We start from the raw sequence: 26,764 nt of genomic DNA on the forward strand, positions 1-26,764 counted from the left end.
AGTCTTTATTTCCATTCCTCTTGTATGACTCAACTCAAGTCTTGGCTGGGGAGCATCGGCTGGTCTTGCTGCTCTCTCTACTTTAAAAGACAGTGGTTTTACTTATTATTCTATAGCAGAATTTAAGTGTTCTACTGAACTGTCACTACAGTGCTCTCTCTCTCTCTCTCTCTCTCTCTCTCTCTCTCTCTCTCTCACTCTCACTCACTCACTCACTCACTCACTCACTCACTCACTCACTCACTCACTCACTCACTCACTCACTCACTCACTCACTCACACACACACACACACACTATCTCTCTCTCTCTTCTTCTCTCTCCCTCTGGCCTCATCATAAACCCTCCAGCCTCTCGTCTCCTCTCAGTAGTAATTCAGAGGATTTCGGGGATTAGCGGAATACCGCGTCTCCCTGTCTTATCAGACCCAGCACCGAAGGCACCCAGTCATGCCGCATCCATCCCCACTGCCTGGCTCCAACACAGGCTGAGATGATGCTGGCCTGTGATAATCGATCCCTCCTGTTAACACACTGGCCCTTGTAGCACCAAAGCACTGTGCTGACTTGGCTGATATTGGAGCCCATCCCTGGCTCCTGTCTTACCTCTGCAGAGGTACAGCTCTCTGATACGTCGGACACACTATGCTATACTCAGTACCCTCACTGTTGAGATATTTCTTCTATCTACAGACTCAAAAGTAGTTTGGATTTTGGATAACACTTTACTTAAAACCTGCATGTACAGTTGAAGTCAGAAGTTTCCGTATGTGTTATTTCATAGTTTTGATGTCTTCACTGTTATTCTACAATGTAGAAAATAGTACAAATAAAGGAAAAACATGAAATGAGTACAGTTGAAGTCAGAAGTTTACATACACTTAGGTTGGAGACATTAAAACTCGTTTTTCAACCACCACAATTTTTTTTGTAAATCAGCCACGACTGTTGTAGACCTAAATAAGTCTGGTTTATCCTTAAGAGCAATTTCCAAATGCCTGAAGGTACCACGTTCATCTGTACAAACAATAGTCCACAAGTATAAACACCATGGGACCACACAGCCGTCATACCACTCAGGAGGAGATGCGTTCTGTCTCATAGAGATGAACGTAGTTTGGTGTGAAAAGTGCACATCAATCCCAGAACAACAGCAAATAACCTTGTGAAGATGCTGGAGGAAACAGGTACAAAAGTATCTATATCCACAGTAAAACAAGTCCTATATTGACATAACCTCAGTAAGGAAGAAGCCAGTGCTCCAAAACCTCCATAAAAAAAGCCAGACTATAGTTTGCAACTGACAAAGATCATACTTTTTGGAGAAATGTCCTCTGGTCTGATGGAAACAAAGATAGAAATGTTTGGCCATAATGACCATCGTTATGTTTGGAGGAAAAGGGGGGAAGTTTGCAAGCCGAAGACACCATCCCAACCGCAAGCATCCTTCCAAAGTTGTGTCAAAATGGCTTAAGGACAACAAAGTCAAGGTATTGTAGTGGCCGTCACAAAGCCCTGACCTCAATCCTATAGAAGATTTGTGGGCAGAACTGAAAAAGCATGTGCGATAAAGGAGGCCTACAGACAGGACTCATTTACACCAGCCCTGTCAGGAGGAATGGACCAAAATTCACCCAATTTATTGTGGGAAGCTTGTGGAAGGCTCCCCGAAACGTTTGACCCAAGTTAAACAATTTAAAGGCAATGCTACCAAATACTAATTGAGTGTATGTAAACTTCTGACCCACTGGGAATGTGATGAAAGAAATAAAAATCTGAAATAAATCATTCTCTCTACTATTTCACATTCTTAAAATAAAGTGGTGATCCTAACTGACCTAAGACAGGTCATTTTTTTACTAGGATTAAATGTCAGGAATTGTGAAAAACTGAGTTGAAATTTATTTGGTGAAGGTATATGTAAACCTCCGACTTTAACTGTATAGTGCAGTATGATTACACCTGTAGGCGTTTTACCATTTTACAGAGATCCAGGCTCTAGCTAAAGCTAGACAAATAAATATTGCCAGGGAAGACATCCTCCATAGGCAAGGAATGAAAACGTTAATCTCTCTGTGTGCTCTGTTACGTGCCACCGTGACAGTGGTGCCGGTGGTGCCAGTGTCTTGACATGGGAAACACGACACACACTCATCTCTCCTGTGATCTTGTCATCATGCAGACAGAACGGCTCTCTGGTTTATGGACTTTGTCCACAGTCTGGAATGTGCCCATGCATCCCAACGACCTTGTTCATAAACCATTGTGGGGCTTGATAGTGACCGGTGGTGGTGGAGACTTTGTGATGATGGTGATATCTGTCCTGAGGCAGGGTGTGTGTCTGCATGCTGATCAGCTGACTACAGCTCTGACCTCCAGCATGGGTTCTGTGGAAATGGAAATGGTGAAGGCTTAGATTTTAGCTTGTGTATAGAGATGGATCTGTGTGTGTGTGGTAGGGGGGGTGTTACAATTGAGATGTTACATGCAGGAACCCTACGTCATTTCAACGTGGATAATTGACTATTTGATCAATGAGTTTACAACCTATATTCACCCACTCAAAAAGACAGCCAAAAGTTCGTTGAATTTCCAGTGGGTTATCAGTATGCTTTGAACCATCTAAAAGCACAACCAAATTCCAATGGAAAAACAACGTCTGGTTTTTGGTTTAGTTGTCGCCCAAATGTCTGTCACATTGCTTTCAAACATTTAAAAGGCACAGCAACATTCAAATGGGAATACAATGTCAGATATTACGTTCATTTATACAACAGAAAGTGTTATCACTTTTCTTCATCTATTAGCAGAACCAAATGACCTGGATTGCAGTTGAGATCACATTAACAGTATATGGTGCAAGAGACCAATGCCGTTCAAGATTCTGCGCAGATGATTACAGCAATTGTGAAGATCTCCACAGACCTGTGACAAACTATGCATGCTACAAAGCATGTGGACACCTCTTCAAATGAGTGGATCTGGCTATTTCATCCACACCCGTTTCTGACAGGGGTATAAAATCACTCACACAGCCATGCAATCTCCATAGACAAACATTGGCAGTAGAATGGCACGTACTGAAAAGCGTGGCACCGTCATAGGATGCCACCTTTCCAACAAGTCAGTTCGTCAAATTTCTGCCCTGTTAGAGCTTCCCCGGTCAACTGTCAGTGCTGTTATTGTGAAGTGGAAACGTCTAGGAGCAACAACGGCTCAGCCATGGAGTGGTATGCCGCACAAGCAGAATGGAACCGCCGAGTGCTGAAGTGCATAGCGCGTAAACATCATCTGTCCTCTTTTGCAACACTCACTACTGAGTTCCAAACTGCCTCTGGAAGCAAAGTCAGTACAATAACTGTTCGTTGGGAGCTTCATGAAATGGATTTCCATGGCCGAGCAGCCGCATGCATGCCTAAGATCACAATGTGCAATGCCAGGCATCGGCTGGAGTGGTGTAAAGCTCACTGCCATTGGACTCTCGAGCAGTGGAAACGCATTCCTGCCAATGAGAACTTGTTCTCAACTAGCCTACCTGGTTAAATAAATGTGAAATAAAATAAAATTTAAATAAAAAATTCTCTGGAGTGATGAATCACACTTCACCATCTGGCAGTCTGATGGACAAATCTGGGTTTCGCTGATGCCAAAATAACGCTCGAATGCCCGAATGCATAGTGCCAACTGTAAAGGCGAGGTTTGGTTTGTCTAAATCGGTGTGGAAGAACTTGACTTGCCTGCACAGAGCCCTGACCTCAACTCCTTCGAACACCTTTGGGATGAATTGGAACGCTGACTGCGAGCCAGGCCTAATGCCCAACATCAGTGGCCAACCTCACTAATGCTCTTGTAGCTGAAATGTTCCAACATCTAGTGGAAAGCCTTCCCAGAAGAGTGGATGCTGTTATAGCAGCAGAAGAGGGACCAAATGCCCATGATTTTGGAAGGAATGTTCAACGAGCAGGTGTGCGCATACTTTTGGTCATGTAGCGTATCTTGAACAAGCACGCTTTATATGACTACATAAGAAAACGTTTATATTTACAGTAACCTCATAACATTTAAAGAAGATGTAACTGCTTGAATAGTTCCATCTGAGTCACTGGCGTAATCAGTGGTGTAAAGTACTTAAGTAACAATACTTTAAAGTACTAAAGTATTTTGTGGGGTATTTGTACTTTACTTCACTTCATATGTTTGACTACTTTTACTTTTACTCCGGAGTGTTGGAGTGTGCCGCTGGCTATCAGTAAATTGGGGCGGCAGGGTAGCCTAGTGGTTAGATCGTTAGATCGTTGGACTTGTAACCGAAAGGTTGCAAGTTCAAATCCCCGAGCTGACAAGGTACAAATCTGTCGTTCTGCCCCTGAACAGGCAGTTAACCTACTATTCCTAGGCCGTCATTGAAAATAAGAATTTGTTCTTAACTGACTTGCCTAGTTAAAAAAATAAAATGCTAGAAAATGGAATGTGAAATGATTTTTTGGATTTTTACGTTTATTTTGGTAATTGCATTTAGTTTTGATACTTAAGTATATTTAAAACCAAATACTTTTAGACTTTTACTCAAGTAGTATTTTACTGGGTGACTTTCACTTTTACTTGATCCATTTTCTATTAAGGTATCTTTACTTTTAGTCAAGTGTGACAATTGGGTACTTTTTCCGCCACTGGGAGTAATCCCATTCTTTAACTCAGTGGTCACTTTTAAAAAAACATGACTTAGAAAACGTAAGTCTATGCAACATTAACCAATTAAACAGTTTTATAGCAATAAGGTTAGTTCAGTAGGCTATAGGCCCAATACGTTATCACATTGGCTATGCTTGAATTGCCCAACCAATGTTGTTCTTCTCAGACCAAATATATTTAAACATTTGATGTATTTCATCACACTGGTAATACACTGAACATAAATATAAACGCAACCTGTAAAGTGCTGGTCCCATGTTTCATAAGCTTAAATAAATTATCCCTGCAATTTTTGTACTTACAAGAATCTTATTTCTCTCTGATATTGTGCACAAATGTGTTTACATCCCTGTTAGTGATCATTTCTCCTTAGTCAAGATAATCCGTCCACCTGACAGGTATGTCTTATCATGAAGCCGATTAAACAGCATGATCATTACAAAGATCCACCTTGTGCAGCTTGTGGTGGCGACAATAAAAGGCCACTATAAAATGTGCAATTTTGGGACACAACACAATGTCATAGATGTCTCAAGTTTTGAGGGAGCGTGCAATTGGCTTGCAGACTGCAAGAATGTACACCAAATCTGTTGCCAGAGAATTTAATGTTAATTTCTCTACCAAAAGCCATCGCCAACATCGTTTTAGAGAATTTGTCAGTACGTCCAACCACAGACCACGTGTATAGGGTTGTGTGGTCGGGCGATTTGCTAATGTCAACGTAGTGAACAGAGTGCCCCATGGTGGTGGTGGGGTTATGGTATGGGCAGGCATAAGCTACGGACAACGAACACAACTGCACTTTATCGATGGCAATTTGAATGCACAGAGATGCAGTGATGAAATCCTGAGGCCCATTGTCGTGCCATTCATCCGCCATTATCATGTTTCAGCATGATAATGTACAGTCCCATGTCGCAAGGATCTGTACACAATTCCTGGAAGCTGAAAATGTCCCAGTTCTTCCATGGCCTGCATGCTCACTAGACATGTCACCCATTGAGCATGTTTGGGATGCCCTGGATCGATGTGTACGCAGCCTATTCCAGTTCCCAATAGACAGCAAATTTGTACAGCTTTTGAAGACAAGTGGGACAACATTCCACAGGCCACAATCAACAGCCTGATCAACTCTCTGCGAAGGAGATGAGACACACTGCAATAGGCAAATGTTGGTCACACCAGATACTGACTGGTTTTCTGATCCGTGCCTGTACCTTTCTTTTAAAGGTACTGTATCTGTGACAAACAGAGGCATATCTGTATTCCCAGTCGTGAAATCCATAGATTAGGGACTAATTTATTTATTTCAAATGACTGATTTCCTTTTATGAACTGTAACTCAGTAAAAATACTTGAAATTGTTGCTTATTGCGTTTTAAATATTTGTTCAGTATAGATCATTTGTTGTAAGGCACAGCTGAGTAAGCATAAGAATTAGCTTGTTTTTTTTACTGGCCTGCATCTGATGGTCAGCCTGAGGGGAGAGGGCAGTGGTGAGGCTGCCTCTCACCCAACTCACCATCCCTCCTCTCTCCCTCCCTCCGCTGAGAAAAGGGGACACAGTCTTCCAGTTGATGGCGAAACTTAAGTCGCACTGCATTATTTCTGCCTCATGCGCCAATTCATGTTGTTACTCCTGGGACCAGAGAAAGTTAAATATTCCTCAATATTAAAAAGGACACAAGCCGCTAATAATAACAACACAAGCTTGTGGAAACACTTTGCTGTACTCATTCATTACAGCTGCAGTGCAGGTTGTAGAGCGAGTGGAAGTGACCACTGCTTTCACTTCTATTTTTTGTTGAGATGGAGACGTGAATCCAACATATCAAGTATTGAATGATATTATTAATGTAAGACTCTCAGTGACTGATGAGATGGTTTATTTATTTATTTATTAACCACCACATTAATCGCATTCTTCTCTCCTGTCTCCCATGTATGTTTCTGGGTTCAGTTTTGGAGCTTATGCGGCAACGCCCTGACCCCTAAGCGAGGAGTTTTTGGCAAAACGGGAGATCTCCAAACCATCCTCTGTCTGGCCTGTGCCAGAGACGAGGTCACATATTCAGGTGCCTTGAACGGGGACATCTACGTCTGGAAAGGCATCAACCTGATCCGGACAGTTCAAGGAGCCCACGGGGTAAGTGTGTGTGGTAGCTGGTTCCAACCAGCCTTAGTTCTGCCTCACTTCCTGGTGGCGTCTCTTGTTTATGCGCCAGTAGTGGGCTGTAGCTTAGGGAATGCTAAGCAGCAGGCTCTCTCAGATCAAGAGAAGTCATGCTCTGCGTCTCATGCTCAGGCTGGTTCATTCCCCCACAGCCAGCCCCCACACATCTGCCACAGACCTGCATTCACATTCAGACACAAAACTCACTCAATCACACTGCCTGCCTCTCTACACCCACCTTAGTGCTTATCGTTAGATCCATCCAGTGGATGATTAAACAGGTCATCATCCATGTTCAACTCACACACCTGCGACTGAACAACTCCTCCATTCATAGAGCTTTGTTTATTTCAACTGATGAAAGCATACAAGGGGACATGTTTAGCAAGGTGACGGTGTGCCATGTAGTCCCTGTGGCTCTCTTTTATTTTGCTCAGTGGAAAGGATCAGCAGTTTACTACTTGGGATTAAATTATATCTGTGAGCTCAACAGCTGAATGCAGGGTTGGTCGGGTGGGTGGGGGAGGGGACTCTACTGTGGTCCGTGTCTGTGCTTTGCACTCCAAAGAGTCTTCTGGCTGGCTCAACCACAGGAATCCTTCCCGCCAATCACTGTGCTCCACAGCAGGCGGCTCCCGGAGCCTGCCAATAAAAAAAGATATGAGGGGGGAAAAAAACAATGGTTCAAACGCTTTATGTAATGCACCACTGTGTTATCTCTTCACGCAGCAGCAACGGTATAATTGTGAAATCCTTGTTAGACGTGTGTCTGCTGCAGCAGGGCTGTTGCTAGTTGCTGTACCGCAAGTCTGTCTTGCTCATTTATTGTGTACATCCCCACTGACAGACTGTCATTTCCTCCAGTCAGGGATTTTCAGCATGAATGCCTGTGAGGAGGGCTTTGCCACCGGGGGCCGGGACGGCTGTGTCCGGCTATGGGATCTCAACTTCAAACCAATTACTGTCATCGATCTCAGGGAAACAGACCAGGGATATAAAGGTGACATACAACTCCCCCCTCTTCCCATCTTCTTTTCCCACACAGAGCCAGTCCACGGGCTGTCAATGTGCACTGAGTGGATAAATGAACCAGGGTGTTCTTCTGATGTTGTTCTTTAGTACAGGCCTTTTGTATACCGCTAGACTCTTTTCTATTACATCATACAGGATGTATTCTAGGTCACTAATAGTTTTTTCCTTTCTTCTTTCTTTCGTTTGATTTGTGGTCTTGGGCCTAACAGTAGCTAGAGGTGAAAATAGCAGAGGTGGGTAACAGTGCGCAGGGCACTGGACAATCAGAGTACTACCCCTGTCCTTATGTGCATAGAAGTCCCTGTATTATATTGTTCCATTCCCCTTGTTGGTTTTTCAGCCCAAAGTGTTGCCTACATATTTACTGTATGTGCGTATATTAATATGTATACATGTATGAATATATGTATACCTTCATGGCTTCTTACATTTACTTACCAAAGAGACAGCAAACTATACTGTCTCCATAACAATCACCATATTGTGTAGTCCTCTTGTATTCCTTCTATGTCTTGTTCTGTTTGTTAAGGCTATTCTGTGTGTGGGTGTCTGTCTGCGGGTTTTTATCCGTTTAACTGTTTGTGCATGCATGTGTGTGTTGACAGGGTTGTCAGTGCGCAGCGTGTGTTGGCGGGGGGATCATATCTTAGTGGGCACCCAGGACAGTGAGATATTTGAGGTGGTGGTCCACGATCGCACCAAGCCCTTCCTCATCATGCAGGGTCACTGTGAGGGAGAGCTGTGGGCGCTGGCTGTGCACCCCACCAAGCCCCTGGCCATGACCGGCAGTGATGATCGCTCTGTCAGGTGGGTGACCAAGCACAACCACTGTCAAACTCCAGGACTAGTCTAATGCTTATTATATCCACAGTGTCCCTTTCACAATTGCAGTCACTGTCACGTTTGTTATAATAATGGTCGGACCAAGGCGCAGCGTGCGTAGAGTTCCACATGTTTTAATCAAAGAAACTCACCAAAACAAATACAGAAACCAAACAAACCGTGACGTGAGTGTAAACAGGCACTACACAAAAGCAAGATCCCACAAAGCACAATGGGGAAATGGCTGCCTAAATATGATCCCCAATCAGAGACAACGATAAACAGCTGCCTCTGATTGGGAACCATACCAGGCCAACATAGATATATATAATCACCTAGATAACCCATCCTAGTCACACCCCGACCTAACCAACATAGAGAATAAAAAGCTCTCTATGGTCAGGGCGTGACAGTCACTGAAATGATCTGGTATATCCAAAGAATTGTTTATATATAGGTACACACATTCACTTCAGGTACTTATATGGTTCATGAGGGAATTGGACCCACGTGATTGCTAACAAAGTTGTCTCTCCCTTTCTCTCTCCCTCTGTCTCTGTCTCTGTCTCTGTCTCTCCTTCTGTGTCTCTGTCTCTCCCTCTGTCTCTCCCTCTCTCTCTCCCTCTGCCTCTGTCTCTCCCTTTGTCTATCCCTCTCCCTCTGTCTCTGTCTCTCCCTCTGTCTCTCCCTCTCCCTCTGTCTCTCCCTCTCCCTCTGTCTCTCCCTCTGTCTCTCCCTCTCTCTCTCCCTCTGCCTCTGTCTCTCCCTCTCTCTCTCCCTCTGCCTCTGTCTCTCCCTTTGTCTATCCCTCTGTCTCTGTCTCTCCCTCTGTCTCTGTCTCTCCCTCTGTCTCTGTCTCTCTCTCCCTCTGTCTCTGTCTCTCCCTCTGTCTCTGTCTCTCTCTCCCTCTGTCTCTGTCTCTCCCTTTGTCTATCCCTCTCCCTCTGTCTCTGTCTCTCCCTCTGTCTCTGTCTCTCCCTCTGTCTCTGTCTCTCCCTTTGTCTATCCCTCTCCCTCTGTCTCTGTCTCTCCCTCTGTCTCTGTCTCTCCCTCTGTCTCTATCTCTCCCTCTGCCTCTGTCTCTCCCTTTGTCTATCCCTCTCCCTCTGTCTCTGTCTCTCCCTCTGCCTCTGTCTCTCCCTTTGTCTATCCCTCTCCCTCTGTCTCTGTCTCTCCCTCTGTCTCTGTCTCTCCCTCTGCCTCTGTCTCTCCCTTTGTCTATCCCTCTGTCTCTGTCTCTCCCTCTGTCTCTGTCTCTCCCTCTGCCTCTGTCTCTCCCTTTGTCTATCCCTCTCCCTCTGTCTCTGTCTCTCTCTCTGTCTCTGTCTCTCCCTCTGTCTCTGTCTCTCCCTCTGTCTCTGTCTCTCCCTTTGTCTATCCCTCTCCCTCTGTCTCTGTCTCTCCCTCTGTCTCTGTCTCTCCCTCTGTCTCTGTCTCTCCCTCTGCCTCTGTCTCTCCCTCTGTCTCTCCCTCTCTCTCTCCCTCTCCCTCTGTCTCTCCCTCTCTCTCTCCCTCTGCCTCTGTCTCTCCCTTTGTCTATCCCTCTCCCTCTGTCTCTGTCTCTGTCTCTCCCTCTATCTCTGTCTCTCTCTCTCTGTCTCTCCCTCTCTCTCTCCCTCTGCCTCTGTCTCTCCCTTTGTCTATCCCTCTCCCTCTGTCTCTCCCTCTCTCTCTCCCTCTCCCTCTGTCTCTCCCTCTCTCTCTCCCTCTGCCTCTGTCTCTCCCTTTGTCTATCCCTCTCCCTCTGTCTCTGTCTCTCCCTTTGTCTATCCCTCTCCCTCTGTCTCTGTCTCTCCCTTTGTCTATCCCTCTCCCTCTGTCTCTGTCTCTCCCTCTATCTCTGTCTCTCTCTCTCCCTCTGCCTCTGTCTCTCCCTCTGTCTCTGTCTCTCCCTCTATCTCTGTCTCTCCCTCTCCCTCTGTCTCTGTCTCTCCCTCTATCTCTGTCTCTCCCTCTCCCTCTCCCTCTGTCTCTGTCTCTCCCTCTCTCTCTCCCTCTGCCTCTGTCTCTCCCTTTGTCTATCCCTCTCCCTCTGTCTCTGTCTCTCCCTCTCCCTCTGCCTCTGTCTCTCCCTTTGTCTATCCCTCTCCCTCTCTCTCTCCCTCTGCCTCTGTCTCTCCCTTTGTCTATCCCTCTCCCTCTGTCTCTGTCTCTCCCTCTCCCTCTGCCTCTGTCTCTCCCTTTGTCTATCCCTCTCCCTCTGTCTTTGTCTCTCCCTCTATCTCTGTCTCTCTCTCTCTGTCTCTCCCTCTCTCTCTCCCTCTGCCTCTGTCTCTCCCTTTGTCTATCCCTCTCCCTCTGTCTCTCCCTCTCTCTCTCCCTCTCCCTCTGTCTCTCCCTCTCCCTCTCTCTCTCCCTCTGCCTCTGTCTCTCCCTTTGTCTATCCCTCTCCCTCTGTCTCTGTCTCTCCCTCTGTCTCTCCCTCTCTCTCTCTCCCTCTCCCTCTGTCTCTCCCTCTCTCTCTCCCTCTGCCTCTGTGTCTCCCTCTGCCTCTGTCTCTCCCTCTGTCTCCCTCTGTCTCTCCCTCTCTCTCTCTGTCTCTCTCTCCCTCTGTGTCTCTGTCTCTCCCTCTGCCTCTGTCTCTCCCTTTGTCTATCCCTCTCCCTCTGTCTTTGTTTCTCCCTTTGTCTCTCTCTGTCTCTCTCTCCCTCTGTGTCTCTGTCTCTCCCTCTGCCTCTGTCTCTCCCTTTGTCTATCCCTCTCCCTCTGTCTCTGTCTCTCCCTCTATCTCTGTCTCTCTCTCTCTGTCTCTCCCTCTCTCTCTCCCTCTGCCTCTGTGTCTCCCTCTGCCTCTGTCTCTCCCTCTCTCTCCCTCTGGCTCTCCCTCTCCCTCTGTCTCTGTCTCTCCCTCTATCTCTGTCTCTCTCTCTCTCCCTCTCTCTCTCCCTCTGCCTCTGTGTCTCCCTCTGCCTCTGTCTCTCCCTCTGCCTCTGTGTCTCCCTCTGCCTCTGTCTCTCCCTCTCTCTCCCTCTGTCTCTCCCTCTCTCTCCCTCTGCCTCTGTGTCTTCCTCTGCCTCTGTGTCTCCCTCTGCCTCTGTCTCTCCCTCTTTCTTTGTTTCTCCCTTTGTCTCTCTCTGTCTCTGTCTCTCCCTCTTTGTCTCTGTCTCTCCCTCTGCCTCTGTCTCTCCCTTTGTCTATCCCTCTCCCTCTATCTCTGTCTCTCTCTGTCTCTCCCTCTCTCTCTCCCTCCGCCTCTCTCTCTCCCTCTGCCTCTGTGTCTCCCTCTGCCTCTGTCTCTCCCTTTGTCTATCCCTCTCCCTCTGTCTTTGTTTCTCCCTTTGTCTCTCTTTGTCTCTGTGTCTCCCTCTGCCTCTGTCTCTCCCTCTCTCTCTCCCTCTGCCTCTCTCTCTCCCTCTGCCTCTGTGTCTCCCTCTGCCTCTGTCTCTCCCTTTGTCTATTCCTCTCCCTCTGTCTTTGTTTCTCCCTTTGTCTCTCTTTGTCTCTGTCTCTCCCTCTGCCTCTGTCTCTCCCTTTGTCTATCCCTCTCCCTCTGTCTTTGTTTCTCCCTTTGTCTCTCTCTGTCTCTCTCTCCCTCTGCCTCTCTCTCTCCCTCTGCCTCTGTGTCTCCCTCTGCCTCTGTCTCTCCCTTTGTCTATTCCTCTCCCTCTGTCTTTGTTTCTCCCTTTGTCTCTCTTTGTCTCTGTCTCTCCCTCTGCCTCTGTCTCTCCCTTTGTCTATCCCTCTCCCTCTGTCTTTGTTTCTCCCTTTGTCTCTCTCTGTCTCTCTCTCCCTCTGTGTCTCTGTCTCTCCCTCTTTGTCTCTGTCTCTCCCTTTGTCTATCCCTCTCCCTCTGTCTTTGTTTCTCCCTTTGTCTCTCTCTGTCTCTCTCTCCCTCTGTCTCTCCCTCTTTGTCTCTGTCTCTCCCTCTGTCTCTGTCTCTCCCTCTGTCTATCCCTCTCTCTCTCCCCCTCCCTCTCTCCCTCTGTCTCTCCCTCTGTGTCTCCCTCTGTCTCTGTCTCCCCCTCTGTAGAATATGGAGCCTTATAGATCATGCGCTGATAGCTCGCTGTAATATGGAAGAGCCTATTCGCTGTGCAGCTGTGAGCACAGACGGCATTCACCTGGCGCTGGGCATGAAGGACGGCTCCTTTACTGTCCTACGGGTCAGGTGAGTATAGGGCAGAAGTCAAATGGCACTTCTAATTCTTTCTGATTAGCTTGGTATATGAACTTCATGTTAACTTCCTATTTTGTTTGCAATTCCATTACTCATTAACAATATGCCAGTTAGTGAATGCATGGATATTCAATTTAATTCAAAGAGGGTTATTTAAAGAATGTATTGGATGACAGTAACACTCTCCCACTCCACAGAGACATGACAGAGGTGGTCCACATCAAGGACAGGAAGGAGGCCATCCATGAGCTGAAGTACTCTCCTGACGGAGCTCACCTGGCTGTGGGCTCCAATGATAACTCTGTGGACATCTACAGCGTGGTGCAGAGGTACAAGAAGGTGGGAGAGTGCATCGGCTCCACTAGCTTCATCACACACATGGACTGGTCCACAGACAGCAAGTATCTGCAGACCAATGACGGCAACGGAAAGAGGCTCTTCTACAGGATGCCAAGTAAGTCTGTCCGTGACACGTCTCGGCATGTAGATAAATTACACTGTGAAGAGTCTTGCTGTCTATGGGAAGGAAGTCAGGATTTCTCTTGTGTCATTACCTCACCGTTATTAATGATATTTTGGTGCTATGTGTGTCATGAACTTTATGCTTTGTTGTGACAACAGTGACGTATGGCCATGAGACAAGATGTCATGATGACTAATGTGCTGCTCATTTGATGTTTTAGTTGCACATGATGTAGTTATTATTGTCTTTCTACTCAGGCGGTAAAGAGGTCACCAACAGGGAAGAGTTGAAGCTGGTGCAGTGGTCCTCATGGACGTGTGTGTTGGGCCCCGAGGTCAACGGAATATGGCCCAAATACTCAGAGATCAATGACATCAACTCTGTTGACGCCAACTTTAATAATCAAGTTTTAGTAACAGCAGATGATTATGGATTAGTGAAGCTCTTACGGTACCCGTGTGTAAGAAAAGGTGAGGATTTCCATTGGTTCCTTTGTCCGGAGATGTGATGTTGTCAATCAATTCATTCATGTGATGTTTATGCATTTACAAATGAACGAAAAACAACTCTTCTCTCTATCCCAGGGGCAAAATTTAAAAAGTATTTAGGTCACTCTGCCCATATAACCAATGCCAGGTGGTCACATGACTACCAGTGGGTGATAACTATTGGTGGAGCTGACCACTCAGTGTTCCAGTGGAAGTTTGTTTCAGACAGAAAGTCGAAGGAAGCTCTTCACATAGCACCTCAAGGTACATGACTGTCCTATTTCGATGACTGCCCCATTCTAGTCTACCCCAATGTGAATATGACTCTGAAGTGCAGACAAGTCTAGTAGACTCCGTGACCCTTCCCCTTGAATGATGCTCCTTATCCCAGCTAAAAGCTTTCTACACTCGGTCATAAATCCACAAGTATCCACAAGTATCCATTTGAAGTGATACTAGCTGGAAGATAACATTTGTGTTTGTATTCAGCTCCTACAACCTTGTCCTCATTTGTAAGTCACGTTTCTCAACTAAATGGTCTGAGACAGAGCTGTGCTGCGCTTTGTGAAATTAAACCACATACTAACTGCCATTCCGTTTAATTTTCCTAATGGACCCAGCAAGTCAAAGCCTAGCGGTGCCAGGGTTACTCAGTGCCTGGTCTTGGCACGGCCAACCGAGTTTCACTGCATCAGTATTTCTATGTCTCAGTCTGAGTAATAGGACTGTGGAACGGGGCAAGCAGTCCACCACTTAAGACTTTTCAAAGGCCTGCTTGATGAATATGAGCTGTCATCGTCATCCATCTGAGATCTGGGACACAATACTGGTTGTCTACTAGTTCTGAATTAGTGTGTTTAACCTTATTAAACACACCGTTGTGGGAGCATCTGGGTGGTAGAATAGATCTGATGAAGTCGTCTTCTTCTCTCCTGCAGAGACGTTGTGCGACTCCAACAGCGAGGAGTCGGACTCGGACCAGTCGGACGTGCCTGAGATGGACTCGGAGATCGAGCAGGAGACACAGCTCACATATCGGCGGCAGGTTAGCGACACAACACCTGCTCTCCTCTTTGAACATGACACATTATGTACGTTGCATATGAAAAACAAACAATATTAGATTGAGTAAAAGATGTCAGAGATTGAAATGCTTTATATTGTATTTCCATGTCCAGGTTTACAAAGAAGATCTACCTCAGCTCAAGGAGCAGTCCAAGGAGAAGCACCGTGCGATGGCCATGAAGAAAAGAGAGAGAACACCAGGGAGCGGGGTGAAGCTACACTTCATCCACGGGTTAGGAGACCTCAGGCAGCACCACATACCACCGCCAAACATAACACAAACAAATCATAACCTGTGTAAAATGTTCTCACGCCAAGCAAACCCGGAAAAGCACACACAATAATTCAACATCTGTATAGTCTTTATCTAACCATCTTTTCTACCAACAAAACCCCACAGCCAAAAGGTGAACGCTGTGTTCTTCCTCATTGTTTCCTGTGTTGTGGTGCTCCAGCTACAGAGGCTTCGACTGCAGGAGCAACCTGTTCTACACCCAGACAGGGGAGATAGTGTACCACGTGGCGGCCGTGGGGGTGGTGTACAACCGACAGCAGAATACCCAGCGCTTCTACATGGGCCATGACGACGACATCCTGTGCCTGGCCATACACCCCCTCAAGGACTTTGTAGCAACAGGCCAGGTAGATAGCACTGCTAACAATTAAATATATACACTATCGTTAAAAAGTTTGGGGTCACTTAGAAATGTCCTTATTTTTTAAAAGAAAAGCACATTTTTTTGTCCATTAAAATAACATGAAATTGATCAGAAATACAGTGTAGACATTGTTAATGTTGTAAATTACTGTTGTAGCTGGAAACGTCAGATATTTTTATGGAATATCTACATAGGTGTACAGAGGCCCATTATCAGCAACCATCACTCCTGTGTTCCAATGGCATGTTGTGTTAGCTAATCCAAGTTCATCATTTTAAAAGGCTAATTGATCATTAGAAAACCCTTTTGCAATTATGTCAGCACAGATGAAAACTGTGGTTCTGATTAAAGAAGCACTAAAACTGGCCTTCTTTAGACAAGTTGAGTATCTTGAGCATCATCATTTGTGTGTTCGATTACAGGCTCAAAATGGCCAGAAACAAAGAACTGTCTTCTGAAACTCATCAGTCTATTCTTGTTCTTAGAGATGAAGGCTATTCCATGCAAGAAATTGCCCAGAAACTGAAGATCTCGTACAACGCTGTGTACTACTCCTTTCACAGAACAGTGCAAACTGTCTCTAACCAGAATAGAAAGTGGGAGGCCCCGGTGCACAACTGATCAAGAGGACATGTACATTAGAGTGTCTAGATTGAGAAACAGACACCTCACAAGTCCTCAACTGGCAGCTTCATTAAATAGTACCCGCAAAACACCAGTCTCAACGTCAACAGTGAAGAGGCGACTCCGGGATGCTGGCCTTCTAGGCAGAGTTCCTCTGTCCAGTGTCTGTGTTCTTTTGCCCATCATAATATTTTATTTTTATTGGCCAGTCTGAGATATGGCTTTTTCTTTGCAACTCTGCCTAGAAGGCCAGCATCCCGGAGTCGCCTCTTCACTGTTGACGTCGAGACTGGTGTTTTGCGGGTTCCACTCGCATGGAATAGCGTTCATTTCTCAGAACACGAATAGACTGACGAGTTTCAGAAGAAAGTACTTTGTTTCTGGCCATTTTGAGCCTGTAATTGAACCCACAAATGCTGATGCTCCAGATACTCAACTCGTCTAAAGAAGGCCAGTTTTATTGCTTCTTTAGCCAGAACAACAGTTTTCAGCTGTGCTGACATAATTGCAAAAAGGTTTTCTAATGATCAATTAACCTTTTTAAAATGATAAACTTGGATTAGCTAACACATTGTGCCATTGGAACACAGTAGTGATGGTTGCTGATAATGGGCCGCTGTACGCCTATGTAGATATTCCATAAAAAATCTGACGTTTTCAGCTACAATAGTAATTTACAACATTAACAATTTCTGAACTGTATTTCTGATCAATTTCACCCCATACTTTTGAACGGTAGTGTCGTGTGTGTGTATATTGTATGTACTTTTTTCCCCTTTTAGGTGGAAGATTACATTTTGTTATATATATTCAGAGACTGGGATAGAGTAGCTAGGCCCTAAAGTGTATAGAGGCTGACCTCTAAAGATGCCTTTGGGAGCTGGAGGGTCTTCTGTATGTACTTATGGTGCAAAGTAACTAAAGATAATGTCCTACTGCTAACACTGACCTGGAACTGTTGCATTGCCCTGTGTGGGTGTGGACGTTGCTGTGGATGCGTGGAAGCTAATTGTTTCTTCTGTCTGTCCAGGTGGGGCGAGACTCTTCCATCCATATATGGGACACAGAGATGCTGAAACCCATGTCTGTGTTGAAAGGATTCCACCAGCTGGGAGTGTGTGCCCTAGACTTCTCAGGTAGGACACCAGGGCTGTTTACAGATGCTTTCCATACACTCTTCAGATAGTGTAACACATTGAACACAACAACTCATAATTGCTTTAACCTAGCCTGACATTCTCAGTCAGCCATGGAGAAAAATAACTCTTCCTTCACACAGGAAATGGGCGAGTTGAAATGTGTTCCAATTTAGAAGCATGGCGCTGAACAACCCTTTTATGGAGATAGTCTGTGTACTGTGGCAGGCTGGCAGCATCAAGGCAAAGGCTCTCATCTCTCTCCTGATAATTGGCCACAGACAGAGGCGTAGCTGCCATTACCTGCCATGGATCAAACCTATACCAGGCTAGTTTACTGTTCCTCACAAAACAAGAGTAAATGGAGAGGCTCTCTGTGTGAACTTTGAATTGATTGAGGTTGTGTTTTGTTGTTCTTCCTCAGCGGATGGCAAGAGACTGGCCTCGGTCGGGCTGGATGACAACCACACCATTGTGCTTTGGGACTGGAGGAAGGGGGAGAAGCTCTCAGCCATCAGGTTAGTACAGTACAGTAGCTGTTATGGCATCTCAGATGATCCATTCAGATCTCAGCAGTCTCCTCAATAGACAGACAAGAGACATCAAAGGTCAAGATAAGTCCTAAGGGTTGACATTCTTCAGGAACGCTCCACTTACTGATGAAAAACAAGACTAGAAATTGTTTCTCAGTGAGTTAGCTCTTGATATATATACAGTAACAGTCAAATGTTTGGACACACCGACTCATTCAAGGGTTTTTGTTTATTTTGACTATTTTCTACATTGTAGAATAATAGTGAAAATATGAAAATGATAAAATAGCACGTGGAATCATGAGGTAACCAACAAAGTGTTAAACAAATCAAAATATATTTTAGATTTTAGATTATTCAAAGTAGCCACCCTTTGCCTTGATGGCAGCTTTGCACACTCTTGGCATTCTCTCAACGAGCTTCACCTGGAATGCTTTTCCAACCATCTTAAAGGAATTCCCACATATTCTGAGCACCTGTTGGCTGCTTTTCCTTCACTCTGCGGTCCAACTCATCCCAAACCAACTCAATTGGGTTGAAGTCGGGTGATTGTGGAGGCCAGGTCATCTGATGCTGCACTCCATCACTCTCTTTCTTGGTCAAATAGTCTGGAGGTGTATTGGGTCATTGTATTGTTGAAAACAAATGATAGTCTCACTGAGCGCAAACCAGATGGGATGGCGTATCACTGCAAAATGCTGCATTAGCCATGCTGGGTAAGTGTGCCTTGAATTCTAAATAAATCACTGACAGTGTCACCAGCAAAACACCCCCACACCATCACACCTCCTCCTCCATGCTTCATGGCGGGAACCACACATGTGGAGATCATCCGTTCACCTACTCTGCGTCTCACAAAGACATGGCGGTTGGAACCAAAAAACTAAAATGTGAACTCATCAGACCAAAGAACAGATTTCCACCGGTCTAATGTCCATTGCTCGAGTTTCTTGGCCCAAGCAAGTCTCTTCTTATTATTGGTGTACTTTAGTAGTGGTTTATTTGCAGCAATTCAACCATGAAGGCCTGATTCACACAGTCTCCTCTGAACAGTTGATGTTGAGATGTGTCTGTTACTTGAACTCTGTGAGGCGTTTATTTGGGCTGTAGTTTCTGAGGCTGGTAAACTCTAATGAACGTATCCTCTGCAGCAGAGGTAACTCTGGGTCTACCATTCCTGTGGCGATCCTCGTGAGAGCCAGTTTCATCATACCGCTGAATGGTTTATGCGACTGCACTTGAAGAAACGTTCAAAGTTCTTGACATTTTCCAGATCGACTGACATTCATGTCTTAAAGTAATGATGGACTGTTTCTTTTGGCTTATTTGAGCTGTTCTTGCCATAACATGGACTTTGTCTTTTACCAAATAGGGCTATATTCTGTATAACACCCCTACCTTGTCACAACACAACTGATTGGCTCAAATGCATTAAGAAGGCGAGAAATTCCACAAATTAACTTTTAAGAAGGCACACCTGTTAATTGAAATGCATTCCAGGTGACTACCTCATGAAGCTGGTTGAGAGAATGCCAAGAGTGTGCAAAGCTGTCATCAAGGCAAAGGGTGGCTACTTTGAAGTATCCCAAATATAAAATATATTTTGGATTTGTTTAAACGTTTTTGATTACTAAGTGATTCCACGTGTGTTATTTTATAGTTTTGATGTCTTCACTAAGATACATGTCCAGTCATGCAATGTCCAGCATCACAACCATCCCTTGGCCATTGTACAAAGCTCCGGAGCCAAGAGAATAACAACAAGTACGTCATTGCTCCTGATCAAAACATTCCCTTTAATTCCCTAGACAGCTTGAGCACCTCCACTTTAAATGTGGACATTTATATATGAGGGCAACATTGATATGGTTCTCGTGAAGAGAGGAGGGAGGGCAACCACCCTGCAGACTCTTAAAGCTGTTCCTTTCTGAATAGAGAACACTTGGCCCTGCCAACTCACAGCTGAATGATTAAGTGTATGCCTGGTGCAGATCTCTGGTCCATCCATCTCAACCTGGGTTTAGGCTACATTCACTGTGAGTATAATCTCAAATGAAAAGTGGCCATTTAAAAAAAAGAAAATGATGTAAAATCGATTGGCAATTCAAACTAGCAAATATCAAATATCCAGGAATTCAAATATGGTTGTCTAGTATCTATATGGACACTCTGATTTCCCCCAATGCTGGTCTTAATTCTCTATGGCTTTGCACTTGATATTCATAGCGGTAAAATAGTCCTTTGGAATTCCATCAGGCTAGTTAGAGCAGTGGAGGCTTGCTCATGTCCTGCCTGCGTGCTGTAGCTGTTGTGTACTGTGCTCCCGTGGCAGCTCAGACACAGCTTGGAGCTGCACTAATCTCCTTTGCAGGCCCTGGTGGGCAGTGCAGTGAGGCGGGCAGAGGGAAATGGGGCCTGACAGAGCCTGCCTTGTGCACTGTACTGCCTAGTCCTCAGCTGGGAGAGGAGCATGGTGAGGCAGAGATAGGGAGAGGGGGCATGAGAGAACGATGGAGATGAGCGGGGGAGGAAGAAAGATGAGCGGGAGAGGAAACCGATAGGAGACAGGGAGGGAAAATAGTGGGAGAGGGGGGAGAGGGATGGAAGTGAGAGAAGGAGAGTGAGAAAGCTTGAAAGGGATAGAGAGATGAAGTAGGTATCAGTTCTGCTCTGGCCTCAGTGAGCGCCATGTAGTGATGCAGCAGCACAAAGGCCAGTGATTAGGGACCCAGCCCAGTGTGCACTACGCTCCATTGGATCAGACAGGAAATGCCAGTGATTAGGGACCCAGCCCAGTGTGCACTACGCTCCATTGGATCAGACAGGAAATGCCAGTGACTAGGGACCCAGCCCAGTGTGCACTACGCTCCATTGGATCAGACAGGAAATGCCAGTGATTAGGGACCCAGCCCAGTGTGCACTACGCTCCATTGGATCAGACAGGAAATGCCAGTGATTAGGGACCCAGCCCAGTGTGCACTACGCTCCATTGGATCAGACAGGAAAGGCCAGTGATTAGGGACCCAGCCCAGTGTGCACTACGCTCCATTGGATCAGACAGGAAAGGCCAGTGATTAGGGACCCAGCCCAGTGTGCACTACGCTCCATTGGATCAGACAGGAAAGGCCAGTGATTAGGGACCCAGCCCAGTGTGCACTATGCTCCATTGGATTAGACAGGAAAGGCCAGTGATCCTTATTGTTCATATGGGAGGCAGGCAGCCAAACTGTGCAGACACATTGGGTGTAATATGATTCCCTGTACACTAACTGTCTTCTAAGTTTATTCCACTTCTATTTCAGATCCATGTATTTTTGTGCAATGAAATTAATGCAATGTTTTTGATCATTTTTTAGGGGAAGCAAGGATAAGATTTTTGTCATAAAAATGAATCCATACTGTTCAGACAAGCTCATCACAGCAGGGGTAAAGCATATGAAGTTCTGGCATAAAGCAGGTAAGAGACCGCAAAGTTAAACAAAAGTTGACTCAGCAATGTCTCAAAGAATGATGTGATGTGTTGTCATGTGAGTTAATGACACAACCTCTCTTTCAGGTGGTGGCCTGATCGGGCGTAAGGGCAATATGGGGAAGACCGAGACAATGATGTGTGCTGTGTATGGCTGGACAGAGGAGATGGTGTTCTCGGGGACGTGCACAGGAGACATCTGTATCTGGAGAGACATGTTCCTGGTAAAGACAGTCAAAGCCCATGATGGCCCAGTCTTCAGTATGCACGCCCTGGAGAAGGTACTGGAAGGGAAAGGAAGGGGTTTAAACACTGGCCATTTGAAATGTGAAATAGAGATGACACCTCTCTCTCTGTCTCTGTGTCTTTCTTCCTTCCCCTCTCGCTGTTTCTCTCTTTGTTTTTGCCATTACTATTCTGACGGTGTAGTATTGTCAATGAATAGAGTAGGATTGTGTTCTTTCAGATGTCAGCGTTATACAATGATGCTATGTGAGTGATTAAAGAAGAGAAATTCTATCTCCTGTTCTCTCGTTATGTCCCACTCTGTAGGGATTTGTGACAGGAGGGAAGGACGGCATAGTGGCTCTGTGGGATGACACCTTTGAGAGATGCCTCAAGACGTACGCCATCAAGAGAGCAGTCCTCGCTCCAGGCTCCAAAGGTAAAAGGTCACCCTATCACTGCCGTGAAGACAATCACGTTACATACTGGGCTCATAGCTCCAACGCCAAAAGGAATCATTCAGTGGAAATCCATTTAAACACTCAATCCATTCAGCTTTAATGAAGATTGCTTCCTCTGCCCCTGGTTAAATGAAAGTCCTTATCCTATAATTCACTCTATAGGGTTACTGTTGGAGGACAACCCTTCCATACGTGCCATATCACTTGGTCATGGTTATATACTGGTGGGGACAAAGAACGGAGAGATTCTGGAGGTGGATAAGAGTGGACCCATCACCTTGCTGGTCCAGGTGAGCGGATACAGAGTGTTACATACAGTGGCATTATAAAGTCAACAATCTGTCACAAATGTCACAATGAACAGAACACACGACAGGCACCAGCTGTGCTTAACTGAGGCTGGCAGGGATGTGGCAGCCTGGTTTTTGTAGCTTGGTTAGGTGGGAGCCAATGAGGTGTCAGTAATGAAGGTGTCAGCTGGGGGCACATTATTTTGGGTTGAAGGTTGTACTGAGAGACTGGCAGTGAGGGGAACTGTCTCTTCACTGGAAACCATTGCAGAACTATGTTATACTGTACAGTACCTGGAGTAACGTTGCAGAAACGGTTTATAATTACCGATGAATGAGCCCTGCAGTCTTTTGATTTTGTAAATTAATTTTGCAAAGACAAGTGCTTCTACTATCTCCCCAGGCCTCATTTGACCCATAGGAAACCCAGAGCTAATGTTATTGATTTTCTTGTGAAATGCTCTAGAGCAAATGAGCAGTTGTTTATGGGTGCAGCCGAGCAACAGAAACATATGGAATGAGCTCTGAGGCTTCTGTCTGCCTGGCTCCTCCATTGATTTTCATTGTGCACTTAAGAATTCTCAGAACAAATATGTGGATGCGTGTTCGCAAAATGCTACACTGTGCTAGACATGTAGTCCGTGTATTTATTTTACATGGGTGCTATCTGTATCAAATATTTTATGTTGGAAGATATAAAATGTGGTTCCTAACCCCTCTCTGTCGTACCTTGATTAGATTGAATTGAGTTGCACTGAGTGAATGGTATTGTCTATTTGATGGGTCCACAGGGTCACATGGAGGGTGAGGTATGGGGCCTGGCCACTCATCCCCATCTCCCTCTCTGTGCCACTGTCAGCGATGACAAAACCCTGCGCATATGGGACCTGTCCCCCAGCCACTGTATGCTGGCTGTACGCAAGCTCAAGAAAGGTGAGTCACTCAAATAGAAAGGTCTATGTAACATTCATTCACTTCCTTTTTTCCCTTTCTGTGGTGCATTCTTATAGTCATTAGGTGCATTCTCTGAGGTACTAACTGACCTCCTCCATAGGGGGGCGCTGCTGCTGCTTCTCCCCTGAGGGCAAGGCCCTGGCAGTGGGCCTGAACGACGGAAGCTTCCTCATCGTCAACGCAGACACCCTGGAGGACCTAGTGTCCTTCCACCACCGCAAGGATATCATCTCAGACATACGCTTCTCACCAGGTCAGACATTGTCCTCCCTCCATCCCTCCCTCCACTCATCCCTCCAGCCCTACAAATTCCCTCCATATTCTTTCCTGAAGAAAGAAAGACAAAGTGAAAAAATGACTTTGTCTTAAAAAGAAAGAGAAAAAATATATGAGATATAGCCAGGTATTCATATTTTCCCCCCTGCTGTGAAAAGAGGTATTGCTGCAGGCTTGACCCAAATACACTGATGTATGTAACAAGGCCAGGCAGGGAGAGACACAGTCTGTCTGAGTAGGAAGAGAGTAGTGGGGGAGGATAAAGTGAGAGCTAGAAACTAAACTCTCTATCTCATGGCCAGTTAACCTTAATCTACAATGCTAAGGATCCAGTTTCCCAACACAACTGATAGTGCTTCTAATTGCTTCTCTATGCAATATAGACGTCTGCACTCTTATACACTGTTCAATGTGTTGGCAGATAGTAGTTTTATTATTCTAAAGAATTGCGACGACCATATACATACTGTAAATATGGAGTACTGTTTGTTGTCAGAGTTGATTTAATGTGTGTTGTTATCTTGGCTGCTGACCAGAAGGCCTGACAGGCTTGTAACAACAGAAAAGGAAACCCTTTTGAAACATGGCTACTGTGTTTACACAGGTGCAGGGAAGTACCTGGCGGTGGCGTCGGTTGACAGCTTTGTGGACATCTATAATGTGATGAGCAGCAAGAGGGTGGGGGTGTGCAAGGGGTCCCTCAACTACATCACCCATCTGGACTGGGACAAGAGAGGTAAACATGTTGGTTTAACATCTACACCACCCATCTGGACTGGGACAAGAGAGGTAAACATGTTGGTTTAACATCTACACCACCCATCTGGACTGGGACAAGAGAGGTAAACATGTTGGTTTAACATCTACACCACCCATCTGGACTGGGACAAGAGAGGTAAACATGTTGGTTTAACATCTACACCACCCATCTGGACTGGGACAAGAGAGGTAAACATGTTCGTCTAACAACTACACTGATTGTGGCAGTGACCTTTGCAGGTGACAGTTGACCTGGACCAATGCCATTGTATTTCAGGCTATTCTTATTGTTGGCTCATTCACAATGTGTGGACATCCATTTTAAACCTCTAGGTAAAGAGGTTATTCCAAGTATGATAACTGAATGATAATGCTACTGGGTTGTTCCACCGATACAGTGCCTTTTGAGAAGTGTAAAATCTTTTGATTTCACCTCATTTGAGCTTTTTGACATAAAGAGCACATGTTCAACCTGGAAAAACAAGTTTTTCCATCTGAAGAGGTTAAATAAAAAAAATGGCTATATTAAGTGCCTATCAAGTGCCAAATAAAGTAATGGGGTTGACCTTAGGAGGGTTGATGATTTAATCTTAAATCAGCTATAAATCCCCTCATGAGAGGAGGAATGGAAGCTTGTTGTGTTCAACAGGGAGTGGCAACTGAATGCAAGCGTCCCCAAAGAAATGTAATTGCTCAAATATTTCTAGCCTTTCTATCTATGGGTAACAGAGTTGAAGAGCAAAGCTCGATCCGCTCAGTTTTCCAGCACAAAACACCACCCTTTGAGCAAAATGACATTGAAACTACGTGGAAAACTGATTGGATTTGTGAAAAGCCTTAAGTACATTTCATTTTTTTTTTTACCCAACTTTTAACCTTAATCTGATGACATGGTGACATTTTATTTTTTTGTTGATCTCATGTTGAATTCAAGTTAGTTGACAACTCAACCAAATGTAAATCAAAACTAGATGTTGAACTGAAGTCTGTGCCCAGGGGAAAGATAATGTGCAGAAACAGTAGATTCAGCTCACCTGCTATTACATTATGATTTGACTATTAGATGTTAAATGTTTCTTTTGAAACATTTTTTTTTAAATGAATAGTTTCACCATATTAAAATGAGAGTTCCGTTCAAGTAATAGGGTTGATCTTAAAATGAGGGACAGACGTAAATGAATGACTAATCACATGAAATGAATAATCAGTTTAAGAAAACAAAATAATGAGGGCTTTACAATGATGGTGACAACTTGGAGACGTTTTTGGATAAAGTGGGTTGAAATCGTCCTAGAAGTGACACAGGGTTGGCGGAGGGACAAGTCAAAATGCTGAATTTTGGCACAGTAGCAAGCCTTTATTCATATAAAAATGTGATTGATTGAATTCTTGATGAGTGCAGTTAATTTAATATAACAGGCTTTTAAAATTTTATATTTGTGCACAATTTCTACTTAAAATATCAAAGGGACGCAAAAGGCACTCATTTTGTGGAACGACCCTACTATAAACCACAAAAGGGTTCATTTAATATCAGATTCAGTCTTAACTGTGTTCTCTCATTCACAGGAAAACTACTGCAAGTGAACACTGGTGCTAAAGAACAGTTATTTTTCGAAGCTCCACGGGGAAAGAAGCAGACCATTCCTGCTACAGAGGTAAACACAACACATCACATACACTGCTGCCTGCCATGGCCCATGGCGTTGTCGTGGCTATAGTGGGCCTGGCCTACCCCCCGAGATGTCACAGGACAGCGTGGTAAGGGCACTCAAGCATTAACACAGCCCATTTTTCTCCAGCATCCTTCTAATTCTGGCAATGGAAATGGGATAGTGTTTTTACGGTCTCTTTATACTGTGTGACATTCTGACACCTTTTGAGGCACTGGGGGGTCAGGCTGGTGTCAAATCTCATAGGAACCACTGTTGTCCACCTCACCACCCTCCCACCCATCATCTCCTCTCTCCTGGTCCTCTCCTTCAGGTAGAGAAGATAGACTGGAGCACATGGACCTGTGTTCTCGGGACGTCCTGTGAGGGGATCTGGCCTGTGGTCAGTGAGGTCACCGAGGTGACCACTGCCTGCCTTAGCAACAACAGAAACGTGCTAGCAACGGGGGATGATCTGGGATACGTCAAGCTATTCAGGTATCCTGTCAAGGTAAGGCACTTATAATTATCTATTCATGTCTTCTCATTGCCCTTACTAGAATGTAATACATTTACACTGTTATGTTAATGCTAATATTAAAACAATGTTCTTTTAACTTAATGTTACTTCTGCCCACAGGGAAAGTATGCAAAGTTCAAGCGCTATGTGGCCCATAGCACCCATGTGACTAACGTGCGGTGGACGCATGACGATGGTCTCCTGGTGACGGTTGGTGGGGGTGACACATGCCTCATGATCTGGACTCACGAGGCCGAGGGGCACAGGGAAGCCAGACATTGTGATAGTGAAGAGTCGGACATCGAGAGCGAGGATGATGGGGGTGAGAAATGCACACAAATACACACAAGTCATCA

The 26,764-nt window shown here is 45.2% G+C and overlaps 1 protein-coding gene across 6 annotated transcripts in view; it reads left to right on the top strand.

The window, feature by feature from the left end:
• The window catches only part of eml5 (EMAP like 5), an 80,549-nt gene that overhangs the window by 44,769 nt on the left and 9,016 nt on the right, over window positions 1-26,764 (top strand). For 4 of the 6 annotated variants that reach the window (XR_006832740.1, XM_046307683.1, XM_046307684.1 and 1 more), the window contains exons 5-27: window positions 6,651-6,836; window positions 7,728-7,863; window positions 8,105-8,128; window positions 8,501-8,702; window positions 12,688-12,825; window positions 13,032-13,288; window positions 13,555-13,767; window positions 13,882-14,049; window positions 14,724-14,830; window positions 14,964-15,082; window positions 15,306-15,492; window positions 17,164-17,269; window positions 17,694-17,787; window positions 21,159-21,259; window positions 21,359-21,552; window positions 21,824-21,935; window positions 22,120-22,247; window positions 23,039-23,180; window positions 23,302-23,454; window positions 24,082-24,213; window positions 25,806-25,894; window positions 26,223-26,399; window positions 26,529-26,730. Coding sequence is in view for 5 of the 6 variants with exons in the window: in XM_046307683.1 (XP_046163639.1) it covers window positions 6,651-6,836; window positions 7,728-7,863; window positions 8,105-8,128; window positions 8,501-8,702; window positions 12,688-12,825; window positions 13,032-13,288; window positions 13,555-13,767; window positions 13,882-14,049; window positions 14,724-14,830; window positions 14,964-15,082; window positions 15,306-15,492; window positions 17,164-17,269; window positions 17,694-17,787; window positions 21,159-21,259; window positions 21,359-21,552; window positions 21,824-21,935; window positions 22,120-22,247; window positions 23,039-23,180; window positions 23,302-23,454; window positions 24,082-24,213; window positions 25,806-25,894; window positions 26,223-26,399; window positions 26,529-26,730 (3,367 nt within the window). In the remaining variant the exon portion in view is untranslated. The remainder of the gene's footprint in view (window positions 1-6,650; window positions 6,837-7,727; window positions 7,864-8,104; window positions 8,129-8,500; window positions 8,703-12,687; window positions 12,826-13,031; window positions 13,289-13,554; window positions 13,768-13,881; window positions 14,050-14,723; window positions 14,831-14,963; window positions 15,083-15,305; window positions 15,493-17,163; window positions 17,270-17,693; window positions 17,788-21,158; window positions 21,260-21,358; window positions 21,553-21,823; window positions 21,936-22,119; window positions 22,248-23,038; window positions 23,181-23,301; window positions 23,455-24,081; window positions 24,214-25,805; window positions 25,895-26,222; window positions 26,400-26,528; window positions 26,731-26,764) is intronic. The other 2 variants (XM_046307685.1, XM_046307687.1) reach the window with 1 other exon arrangement.

The sequence above is a fragment of the Oncorhynchus gorbuscha genome, linkage group LG17 (assembly GCF_021184085.1).
Source record: "Oncorhynchus gorbuscha isolate QuinsamMale2020 ecotype Even-year linkage group LG17, OgorEven_v1.0, whole genome shotgun sequence".
Lineage (NCBI taxonomy): Eukaryota > Metazoa > Chordata > Actinopteri > Salmoniformes > Salmonidae > Oncorhynchus > Oncorhynchus gorbuscha.